This window comes from Varanus komodoensis, unplaced genomic scaffold (genome assembly GCF_004798865.1).
Source record: "Varanus komodoensis strain SLA01 unplaced genomic scaffold, ASM479886v1 scaffold14_3, whole genome shotgun sequence".
In the NCBI taxonomy this organism is placed as follows: Eukaryota; Metazoa; Chordata; class Lepidosauria; order Squamata; family Varanidae; genus Varanus; species Varanus komodoensis.
Genome location: NW_025335439.1, coordinates 1,577,354 through 1,590,075, shown reverse-complemented (window position 1 = coordinate 1,590,075; position 12,722 = coordinate 1,577,354). Strand labels below are relative to the sequence as shown.

The 12,722-nt window shown below is 43.0% G+C and overlaps 1 protein-coding gene across 2 annotated transcripts in view; it reads left to right on the top strand.

Moving 5' to 3' along the window:
• The window catches only part of DUSP22 (dual specificity phosphatase 22), a 52,647-nt gene that overhangs the window by 15,929 nt on the left and 23,996 nt on the right, over positions 1-12,722 (top strand). The window contains exon 3 of one of the 2 annotated variants that reach the window (XM_044424545.1): positions 6,612-6,694. The exons of the other annotated variant lie outside the window; for it this stretch is intronic. Coding sequence (XP_044280480.1) covers positions 6,612-6,694 — 83 coding nt within the window. The remainder of the gene's footprint in view (positions 1-6,611; positions 6,695-12,722) is intronic. 2 annotated transcript variants of the gene reach the window in all.

Genomic DNA, 12,722 nt, shown 5'->3' with positions numbered 1-12,722 from the left:
GTTCATGCAGAGGTGAGCTATAAATGGGCTGATGGCAAAGCTGCAGTATTTTAATCCTTCAAAAGGCTGTCAGATTAGTTTGCCAGGAAAGCTGTTAGGAAATATCAACATTAAAATAGGATCTTCAGCTGATTAATTTAGATACCTCCCAATAGCTGAGGCACTCTGTTTCTGTATATTAACTGAAATGTAATAGACTAATTTTTTAAAGTTAGTTGTCATTGCTATGGACTAAAAATGAAAGTTCATTCTATTTTATAAGTGTATTTTAATGGTTATGATTTCTAGCATCCTCATATTTGTAAAAAGAATGACTCATGATTTTGAGATGTAGTATTTTTCTGTTGGCAAAAAAAACTACTACTGATTGTGATCATAATACTTGTCTTTAGACAGTGTCAGATAAACTTGAAGAAAAGTTGAATGAACAAATATTTTATACTTTATTTTATGCAATATGAGCATTAATTATAAATGTTAAAAAAATTGGTACCAGTGGATGTTAGAAAAGGTCCTTTGTTGCCTTCCACACTGTTGCCTTCTACAAAGTTGTCTTGAAATGCATTGGGAGGTTTGTACAGTTGGAGGTGGTACTTTGTTCCCCTGTTTTGGCACCAATGTGGAAGGTGCCATGATCTCTCTGGGATGGGTCCAGCATTCAACGGCAGCCGTCTATGTGCAATGTCTCCTTTTGTGGAAATTGTGAATTATGCAAAGGCTGCAACAACTGAATTCTTCCAGGCTCTTCTCTAATAGAATTGCAGGTTCTTCAGCTATGCTGCTTTTCACCCACCTGTACATCACTTAAAAGCAAATGGAATATACCAAAATATGCCTTAGTATATACTGAGTCAGACTTACAAACATAGAAACAGAGCGAGTCAGAAGGAGCCTCCTGGACCATCTAGACTGACCCCTGGCTCCAGCCGGCTCCACTCATGACATGCCTACCATGTGCATGTCCAGCCTGTCTTTAATCATCCTCACTGATGGGGCTTCAACCACCTCCCATGAAAGTCCATTTCACACCCTAGTGGTCTTAACCATCAGGAAGTACTTCCTGGCATCCACCTTGAATCTTGGTTCCCTGAACTTTGCTCCACTGGAACACATCCTACCCTCCACTGCAAGGGGAAAAAGGTCACATCCTGGCCCATCTTACTCAGTATTTCCTACAGCAGACCAGCAGCAGGAGGGTACCAGACTGGGAAGGCCTTGTCTAACCTGATTTGGCACCTCTCTACGGTTTCAGGTATGAGTATTTCCTTACCCAGCCTGGAAAAGTTGGGGATAGAACCATCCGCATATGGAACAGGTGCTCCATCACCAAGCCAGAGCCCTTTCTCCAACAATCGAGGTTGTCAATCTACACTTTCCACAAATCGAAAACTGAATCATGTGTGGCAAGAGACAAGCAGCTGCAGACTCTCAAGTACCAAAATGCAGTTGCTTAAAACATAAAATTTAAAAAGTTGTTAGAGCCTGAGAGAGATTTGCAGACGATAAAATGGATCTCTAGTGCAAGCATTTGAAAACAGTTGAACAATTTGAAGGGCTAGGATTGCCTCTCTCTTTCTACAGAAAGGAAAAAGAGGATAGTAACATGATACCTACATCACAATCATATAAAACATAACATCATATAAAAATAAAGAATTGCACCAGGAAAAGGTTTTGCAATAACTCTGCTACATTGCAAAGAGCAGTGATATTCAGATTAGCCTGTAGCTTATCCTATAGATAATTGAAGAACAGAAAATCAAATGGAGAGCCTGCTAGTAGCAAATCTCATGCTGGTTGTTACACCTGCTGGCGTAGTTGTTCAATTCCTTCCCTGAATAAGTAATGAAGAATTGATGAGAAAGAGTTGCTGCGATCTAATGACATGACTGTAGACCAGTAAGAGTGGACAAATTCAGGAGTATAGTTCAGTGCAGATATACAGAAGATTTCAAGGTTATGGGCATGTTATTACCTGTTTACTCTCAGTAAGAACAGAGTGAACTTGACAAAAATCAGCATGAGCTTCCCTCTGTACAGGTTGTACCTCATACCTAAAATATGAGGTCCAGGATCATGGAACAGAAGCTGTCTCTAAGCCTGTCCCTTCTGCCAAGTAAAAAGAAAAGACTGGCCCTGAGGCACTTAAATAACTTGGGATCCAGACCTACAGGGTACAAACTGCATAACAGTTTGCAAATGTTAATTTATACTGATCAATGCAAATTTAGACATAATTAATGGAGTTTATTCTAATTACACAGAAGGCAAAGCCAGCCAATTAACTTCTTATCCAAGTCATCTCAAATAAATTCTTTAATTTTCATCCCACGCAGGCCATCTGGGCTCTGTTTCTTGCTGCCCTGACTTCTTTCCCTTTGCCCTGTAGGAAAATTGTCCCTCAGTTAAGGTTGAAAGAAGATCTTTTCCTGGCATCAACAGAAACTTGGTGGATAGATCCAGAGTCCCATGGACCTGGGCCTAGGAAGACCCTATCTTCAATAATTCCTTAAAATGGAATGTCCCTATTTTAAAAATGAAAAAAAAATCCTCCACCATCTTATTTATAAAGAGGGATTACATCCCATTTTTTCAGACAACTGCCTCTCAGTACATCTAACAAAGCTTCTGAAAAATTAAAAATCCAAATGGCAAATGTACAAAGCGCACCATGAAAGCAGCTGTGGTCACAGCAGGAAAATTTGGTTTTTACATTCTGTATATATGCCAAGATAGAATGTTGCATAAAAATCGAAAGATCAGAAGTCTTTTCTGGTGCTGCAAAGTTATCATAGTCAGCAACGTGCAGGCATCTCTGGGAGGCAAATCCCAAAAGTTGGGGCAACAGTCAAAGTGCGCTCTTTTTCCTGTTACCTTCAGTCTTGCTTCTGTAGGCCTTTCATGGGACAATCCATGTGAATGATCCAAGTATTTTATGCAAAGAAGTGGAGAGGGAAACATTTTCAGCACCATTACTGAACCGCACCATTTTCAGCACTTGCCTGTCATGTATCTTGCAGTCATATTTCATCTAAGAGAGCTTCAGATGTGGGATGGCATAGAAATGAAAATAATAACTGAACGGCTTAGAGCGCTTTCCCGATAGGAAAAGTGCACTGGTCCCTTAGTTGTTTTGGCTGTTCTTCCGAGTATCCTTCTGGCCTGTATGATATCCCTTCTGAGCAGAGGTGACCAGAATAGTTTTCAGAGTTCCAAATGTCGTGCTCCATAGAAAATATTTATGAGGTTCGGCTTTAAAGCCTTAAAGTTTTGAGGACCAAACTGTGAAGGACCACTTTTCCCTATAGCTGCATGCCTGCGCTGCAGCAAAGGTCCTTCTCACTTGCCCTCATTTTGAGGGCAGTTGGGAGGATAAGTACGGAGCCAGTGTGGTGTAGTGGCTAAGAGCCTGGGACTGGGACTCAGATGATCTGGGTTCGAGTCCCCGCTCAGCCATGGAGCCAACTGGGTGACTTTGGGCCAGTCACAGACTCTCAGCCCAACCTACCTCACAGGGTGGTTGTTGTGGGGATAAGATGGAGGAGGAGAATGATGTAAGCTGCCTTGAGCCCTTTGTAGGAAAAAGGCAGGATATAAATTGAAAAATAAATAAATAATAAAATAAGCAGGCGCCTTTTCTGCCATGGCCCGATGCTTCTGCAATGGTTTGCTCTGCACCAAACTCTAATCTTCAAACTATGCTGTAGGCTCACTATTTTCTTAAATGTGTTTTTTTTCACTGCTACCACACGATGGGTTAATTTATAGTGTGGTTGGCATTGTGTCACTATGTTTCAGCCATTTCCTTGCCTCTTAATTAGTTGCTTCAGATGTAAAAGCAAATTATGGTTTATATTTGCCTTCCTAACAAGGACTGTAAACCACAGATTGAAGCTGTATTGCAATCCTGGTTTGGATGTTTGGTAAGTGCAAACATTGGTCTGCTGGCTCAGTGGAAATAACAAACTATGGTTTGCTTTGACCCAGGAAGTAATCAAACAAAATCCATGAGGAGCCCAGCATGCAAGCTCATTCCCAATCCAGTGTACTATGGTTTGTTATTAAGTATGCACTGACCGTTGAGTTTGCATTTTCACTGAGGTATCTCTTTCCTAAACAGTCAGTCTAGTGACAGTGTTGCACTTTTCCAAGTAGATTTAAGATCCATTTTGGTTTCTTTCAGCAATACATTTTGAAACGAAGGAACAGTCCATTTAAAATATATTTATTTAATCATTTTTCTGATGAAGAAATTTGTGGGGTGGGGGGAAACAAAGCAAGAGTTTGCTGAGAGATCAGGAATGCTTTTTCCATCAACACTTCCTTCTTGAAATTTTTCAAAATTTCCCTCAGAAATCATCCTGTCTTCCATATAAGCCTGAAGTATTTTAGGGGAACACTCCAAACTTTCCACCTTGCTTAGAATCAAACATTATCGTTTCCTTTTGCTCTACTAGAGGAAGACTTTAAGGTAATAAGTTAGTCATAAACTAGATTCTCTCCCATTTCATATTTCCCTTTGAAAAAGAACAGCCACACCTTTTAATAGAAAACAAATTAAAATCAGATTAACTATGCAGTTGCAGATAATATTTTACCATACTGAATTGCTTTTCTGCTTATAGTGGAAGAAACTGGGGGGGGGGGTTTCCCTTGTAAAAAAATAGTTTCCTCTACTTTATATATTCAGAAGCTTTTTTTCTGCAGTAGAAGTACTGTAATTAGAGAAAGCCTAAGCTTTCAGATTTTGGCATCTCAGGCAACTTGAAAAACAGGGGTGGGCAGCTTTTGGGCGCCTGGATAGTTTGGTTGTCAACTCTCAGCACCCCTTACCATTAGCTCTGCTGGCTCTGGAGACATTTAGCTTACAAGTTCTCCACCTCCCATTTTAAAGGCACCTGAGCTCACGCACACTACGGTGGCAAACCCAGAGGTCATATAAAGTGTTGTGTAGTGGTTAAGAGTGCAGGCCTGGGACTCAGGCGATCTGGGTGCTAGTCCCCACTCAGCCACGGAACCAGCTGGGAGACTTTGGGCTAGTCACAGACTCTCAGCCCAACCTACCTCACAGGGTTGTTGTTGCAGGGGTATGACTGAAAGCAGGAGGAGGGGAATTAATGTAAGCTGCTCTGCGCTCTTTAAAAAAAGGGAAGAGGCAAGATATAAATCAAATAAACAAAGCAACTAGTGCTATTGCCTTTACAAAAAAGAGCAACCTAGAACAATTTTTCCTCATTTCCATTTATCTTCCACCATCCTCCCAAGGACTTCAAAGTAGTAAACATGGTTCCTTTATATTTTACCCATACAACAACCATTGTTTGTTTCTGAGGTAGGTTAGGGTGGGAGAATAGACTCACCTATTGTTACCCGGAGAGCTTCATGGCAGAGGGGGGCTTGAACCAGGCTTTCTTGAGCCCTGGTTCTGCAGTCTAGCAAGGCTTCCTCAGCCTGATGTCCCCAAGATATGTTGGGTTGCAACTCAGAAATGCTGCAACCATTGGTGAGGGTGTTCAAGGATAGGCTGGACATGCACATAGTAGGCATGTCATGAGTGGAGCTGGCTGGAGCCGGGGGTCAGACTAGATGGCCAAGGAGACCCCTTCTTACTTGCTCTGTTTCTATGTTTCTAACTCCCACCAAGGATGACACTGGCTGGGAATGACGGAAGCGGGAAGTGTAAATATATGGTGGGCACCAGATTGGAGAAGCCTGCTTTCTTTTAAATATATTGTCATTGTTGAAATAAGGTCAGGGCAGCTGAACATCTTCCTGGCTGTGGGCCTAATTCCATTTCAGACAAGCTCTGGGGACAGGCCTTCTGATGCTGGGCATGGCTGACACAGTGGGGTCAAAATACCCAAAATCACAGTACAGTTTACCCTCCTGAAGTCGCGGTTCAGCATTCGTGGCTTCAGTCTTTCGCGGGATTTTTCTCCAAGCGAGTCCAAGCTGATCTCCTTGTGAGCTGGTGCCTCACTGTGCGGTGGCTTACTCGCAAGGAGATTGTTTCCTCCAAGTTTGGACTTGCTCAGAGAAAACGATCTCTGCGCGCGTGCCCCTGCCTCGCCATACGCGTGCACCCGCCCCCCAGCCTGGCCCGGCCTGGCCCACGTCTCCCGTCCGCACCACCTTTGTGGCTGGTGCCCACCGCTAGCACCAAATTCATGGTTTTTCACAATTAACGGGTGCTTTAGGAACGTAATGAATTTTGGGGGACTACTGTGTATTTTATATTAAAACTGTAGTGGCTAAGTTAAGGCTTAGCTGAGACCTTTTAGAATGAGAGAAGAACTGCACAAAAGCTGGAAACATCAAATCAGTGTTGGTCAAATAAAAGCAGTGAGGCCATCTGGGGCCCTGGGGGGCTGGATTTGGCCCCAGGGCCTTAAATTCTGCAGCCCTGGCTAACAGTCACTGGAATGGTGGTGCTATCCTGTGTGGCGACTGGGATGCATTCAAGAGGCTTGTTCCATCTCCCCAGCCCTCTTGTAACTCAGCCATGCACAGCGGGTAAGGAATGAGGATACTTCGAAGGCCTGCTTTAGGCAGGGAGGTTAGATACAGATGACGAGGCTAATGATTTTCTTGCTGACCTCCTGTTGCTACAGATGCGCGTGACACAGAACAACTGAAACGGAATAACATAACGCACATCCTTTCAATCCATGACAGCGCTCGGCCCATGCTCGAGGTAAGAGAGGAAACAAGCTAGTGCAGGTTCCCTGGTTCTTCACTAGTTTGTTAGGTGCGTGTCAATCACACTGCATGTGTTAATTGGCTTAGCTAATGCCACAGTATTTGTGTAATAAGCAGTGACTAATATGATTATCGCTGATGGTACTCTTGACATTTAATTTCCTTCTGACTTCAGTTCTTGCCATTCTCTGTCCTCCACCTCCGCTATATGTGCTATGCATATACTTGGGACTCTTGTTGACTCTCCATGCATCTGATGGAGTGGGCTATAATTCACAAAAGTTTATGCCAGAATGCGCCTGTTGATCTTCAAGGGGTGACAAGATTCTTTGGGCACTGCCCAGTTGGACAGTAGTGCCAACATAAATGATGCTATGCTAGCACGAGAGATTTCTAGCAAAGCACCAGTATTGCTAACTTGTGCAATGGGTTTTCTGTAGGATCCTGTTGTGTTCGCACTGGCACCAAATTAGAAACCTTCCTTTGTTTGTGCTGCAACAAATGAATGCATTTACCCATCTGGAAATTGTAACTTAAATTCTAATTGTGTTTCTCCATTAGTTTGTTTTGGACTAGCGCAATAGAACGGTTAATGCATCATATGGTATGACATTGACTTTCTTAGGATGTTTCCTGTGCCAATTGCCTTCAGACCTTGTTTACAGTCTTCCCAGGATCACCTGTGGGAAACGGGATTCTGGACTAAATGTGCTCAGGTCTGAACCTCTAGGAAAACCTTCTGTATCTTACTACTGGACTGTTAGTCATAAAAACAACCATACATATCGTAGCATCTGCACTCACATGTCCAGGTTGTTCTGTAGGCCCTTTTTAATTTACATTAAAGGCTTTTGTTGTTTATATTAATGCAATCAAAAAGTGGGAGCAGTACTCCATTGTTACTCTTTTTCTGAAAATTATATGTTGCCCTGATCTGATTCCTATTAATATAAGATTTTATATTATACAAGAGTACAATCAAAATTGTCACACAAATACAGTGAAAAGGATTAAAACATAAAACTAAGAAGCAGCAGATACCATAAACCAATCAAATCTACCAGTGCAAACACCAGGCAAACAAACAGTTTTGAGCTGGCACTGAGAAGATTGCAATGTTGGGATCAATTGTTCTTCCAAGAAAAGAGCATTCTGTACTTGGGGAGCAACAAAATAAAAGGTTATCCCCCTTGTTGGGGCATTATGTATGCAGGATACTTGAAGACACATGGTCCCTGATGTTCCTTAGAAGCGTGGGCAGCCTAAGGGAGAGGGAATCCTGTAGGTCAGGGGTCCTCAAATTTTTTGAGTAGGGGGCCAGTTGAAAGGGTGCAGTGACCGTCGTGGGCCAGTGAGGTAGGGGTGCCTGGGGGCGCGGGCCGGTGAGGTGCCATCAGGCACACACAAGGCAGCACTGGGTGTATGCGGCGGTGGCTCTCTCGCTCGGAGATCTCCCAGCGAGTCCAACATCATCTCCGAGTGAGCGAGCTAGAGGCAGCGGCGAGTGCGCGTGTACAGGAGGCGGGCAGCAGCTTGCTCGTGCGGAGACCATCTCTGAGCAAGCGAGCCACCACCTCCCCTGCCCATGCACCATGCGTCTGCGTGGGTGGTGAACAGCGGCATGGGCCAGATGGATGGCCATGGCAGGCAGGAACCGTCGCCCGGGCCGTAGTTTGAGGACCACGCTGTAGGTATTTGGATCCAAAGCAGTTTAGGACCTCAGAAATAAGCACCAGTAACTTGAACGGGAAAGCCTCCTTTGAAATTGGTATGATATGATTCTGCCTGGTTGTAGAATTCTGAGTGCCATATTCTGCGCTAGTTCTTGACAAAAAAGTAGCCAGGATATTCAGGGTTGCTCCCCAAATGAGATGCCTGGAAATCAGGCTTACTTGCAATCTGATTACAATTCAACCTGATCACAAATGAGGCAGACCCCCATTCAGTGAACCAGCAATTTTGTGAATGGCATTTCAGGAGTCGGACCTAGGAGCCTCTAGTCGGGGTCCCCATAACTGCTATACACTTAACAGATATGTAGAGTCTTCACTTAAGGCAATTGTTAATGGCTTAAATTGTATAGGCCTTAGTGTATAATGTGCAGTCTTCAGGCAGCTCTGTGGCATTGCGCTTGCCAGTCTTGCCCTGCATTTAGCAAGTGTGGCTAAAGTAAGAGGTGGTGGGAAACAAAATCCGACTTACACTTCCCAGTACTTGGAATTAACTCAGGAGCAGCTCTGTCATCAAGGCAGACTGGAAGGGGCATTGCTAAAAGCATGGCATTTGTGGGAAACAATTCCAGAAATGACATGGAATTTTCCTTTGCTCTAATTTATATGTTGATGGCATGTTATTCTGGTTAAAACAAGCTAATGCAAACACAACAAGCAGGACTGGCCCAAGAACTTTTGCTGCCTGAGATGAAGGGAGAAAGATGCCTTCTATTCAGCCTGCAGAGGCCAACCTGGAGGCTACACTGTAGTTCAGTCTGCTGCATGAGAGAGTGCCCTCTTTTACACCTGAGAACAACAAGCTAGTTTTGGAGGTGCAGGAAGACCCCCATAGTATGTGCAGCTCTGTCTTCCAACACCTCGCTGCCACCACCACTTGCTGCTGCCTGAGGTGGCACTGTCACTCTGCTTAGTGAGAAGAAGGGAATGAATGAGAGCCCTGATAGTCAAGGTGAACCCTATTTAAAGCAGGCAGCTAAGCATGTAGATCCATATATGTAGTTCAGAAGTCCAAATAACTCATGGATCATAAGTTGTATGTTCATGCATGAAGAGCTCAGTACAGTTCCATGTCTGCTGAAGGGCCCATGGTACGACTTGTTCTTTCCGTGTTGAGGTGCAAATCTTTATGTGTCATTAGGGCTGGCAGAATCCATTTGAGTTGGGCTGTCTAACCATTCCCGAAGAGCAGGAATATAGGTGAATTTCCATGAACTTCTTTGATGTCTCGGACTTGAAGGTTGTGCAGGCAGCCTCCTGCTGTGCAAAAGGGAGCCCTGTGCCAGGTCAGACTTCTAGCAGAAGAGCAGGGTTTTTGTTTTCTGCATGGAGAGGGGACATGGCATGCACAGAATTTTGAAATGATAATTTCTGTTGAATTAACATTGATTTCTGGTCAAAGAAAATGAGACTTATGGAGCAAACAGACCACACTGCTACTGTTTGTATACAGGGGACTCTGGTCCTGTTCTGTTCTCCTCTGATAGCCTGCATATCTCTGTATTGTTTGCATTGTATGTATTTGCCAAAATATGGAAGAGTGATCAAGTCTTCCATGATTTTCTGTGTGTGCACATGTGTGCGCTGAAGCTCTAAAAACTGGCAGGCGATACAGAGATGCTAAACTGTGTTTTAATTGTCAATATTGTCAACTGACTCTAGTTAACTTATATTTGTATACTAACTTGGAGAAAGGCAGAAATTCCTTTTCCTGTCTACAGGCTGTTCAATAGTGTGCCTTCAGTCCATTTTTCCCAAAAGGAAAATATTTTTATATACTTTATTTCTCTTTAGGCCACCTAATAACAAAAATATTTCTTAGTGGCTTACAATAAAAGTCCAAAGCAGAAAATATGCAAACAGGATCATAAAACCGTAAAGACTCACAGTGTAAAAGCAGCAACATATGATCAAATCCATACAGCAAATCCAGGAGCACCAAACATCTCCCAGCTCAATATCCATCTGTGGCCACCAAGGCTTTTGTAAGATTAAGGTACAATTTTATGCAGAAATTTAGGCAGAAAAGGAGCCCACAGCTTCCAGGATGCTTTTTTCTCTATCTGACCATGGATTGGATTGCACCATTAGAAGGCTTTAAAAGCTGAGGAAAATACAGTTGCAGATACTGGTTGATGTAGAAACAGAATTAATACTTACACAACACGGATCTTCACTTGGTACCCGAAACCCCACAAAACAGGTATCATATGTGCCACTCTGGGGAGAGCTACAGGGAGGTGCCACCAATCCCTGCAGCCGCCCTACTCATTTCCCCTGAAGCAGCAGGTTCACAGCTTGGATACCCTCCTTTGATCCATCTCTGAGGCTCCGGTGACCTCAGTGGCTCAGAGTACCTTCAACCAGATTTGGCTACTGGCCTAGCTGTGCCACTATCTGGACAGGGTTAGCCTGGCTTCAGTAATCTGCACTCTAGGAATCTCGATTATTGCAATGCATTTTATGTGGGGCTGCCCTTGAAGACAATTCAGAAGTTGCAGCTGGTGCTGAAGGTGGCAGCCAGATTTATAATTAGGACCCACAGGTTACATAATAAGACTGGTACTGGCCTACTTGCATTGTCTGCCTTTATGCTTCCAGCCCCACTTCAAGGTGCTGGCTTTAACCTATAAAGCCTTACACCTTATATTGAGGATTGCAATATCTGCCGGAGTGCCTCTTCCAATTGCAAGCTACTCAGACATCATACTCAACCTCTGGGGACTTCCTCCAGGTCCCAACTCCGAGGAGAATGTGGTGGCCCTCCCCTTATGGAACCACCTGCCACTGTGGCCTGGCAATTTGGAAAGTCACCCTGACTTTTCTGTAGCAGTCAGCGACACGGTCCCTTTGAAGCTAGTGGGGTAGAAATCAGTGCAAGTTTGGGCCCTTCTGTTAAATGTGGATCTTGGATGTTCAAGTATTTTGCTCCCTGAAATTGCAGAACCATTTGGTATGCTGTGTTTTAAAGGCATGGCTTCCTATGAATAGCACTTGCATGTGAACCTGCATTTCTGGCTAAATCATGCATAATTTCATGTTTTACAAAGTTCTTGGGGGAAATTCTGTGCTAAGCAGAAAATAAGTTTCCATTGCTCCTAAAAATAATCTGTGTGCAGCTGGCAGGATCGTCCTGCAGGCATGTAGTCCCACATCGATATATGCATTCAGAAAATAGTGACATAATGGAATGGGTTTAATATAATCTTGATATGCCTACTCCAGATTATAATAGGAATACATTTCTACCCTTAAATGCCCTCAATGGAACTTCAGAGAATACCTGCAATTTAAATCTAGACATGAAGAGTCCTATGGTGAATACCACTGCAAATGTCACCCTGATCTGACTGTATTTATCAATTTGTTATATTTCTGTTCTCTGAAATTCAAAGATAGCACAGTATAGGTGAATACACCTGAACTAATGTTTTCCCGTTTGTATTTGAGACTTTTCTCCATAGGATCTCTTAATTTTCCTGGTGTCAGTGCTTATATTCTCTAAATCATTTGAATTTTTATCCCTTTCTCCATGCAGGCTGCAGTTTCTCCACTTTTTTATCTTCCGTGCACTGAACATATCAAAGAATCAAACTTAGTCAAAATATGAAAGCAGTTTTTGAAACCTGTGTTAAAGCCTGGCTCTGTTGATCTTTACAGAAATGTGTCAAGGTTCAGAGAAATGAACATTTTGACTTCTGTCTCATCTTGTTTGTTGTTCAGGATCTCATGCTGATAATGACTTTGGTTCTGGGCACCTTGACTTCAATAAAATTCTTTGAGTGTATATTTCTGTAAAGCAATTTCAGTATGAACAACCCTAGTAAATCCAGGTAGCAAAGTATTTGAAGTAAAGACTTAAGAGCACAATTCAGTGACCACTTTGTTAATGTCAAGAAAAACATATTTCATCATTTTTTTAGAATTCAAAAATATTGCCTATCCTTTAACCTTTGTTTTTTTGCTAATTTGTACAATCTGTTTCTTTCGGGTAGACTGTGCCTTGTAAATGATGAAATAACGGTACTTGGCTTTACTTATTGGTGAAGCGTTTGAATATTTTCAATAATAAAATGAGTCATGAACATATGTACTGTAGTGGGTGACTGCTCCTTAAAGTAACTGAAAGGACAAAGAAAGAAATTAGTGGCTTTCTTCTCCCCCTCCCACTTGGCCCTCTGCCCCCAGTTTGGTTCAATAGCTGCACTGGCCAGAACTCTGGATAACCTCTTGTTGTGTTAAGCTTGAGAAAACCTTGAGAAACCAACTGTTTCCTACTCAAGCCGTTTTGAT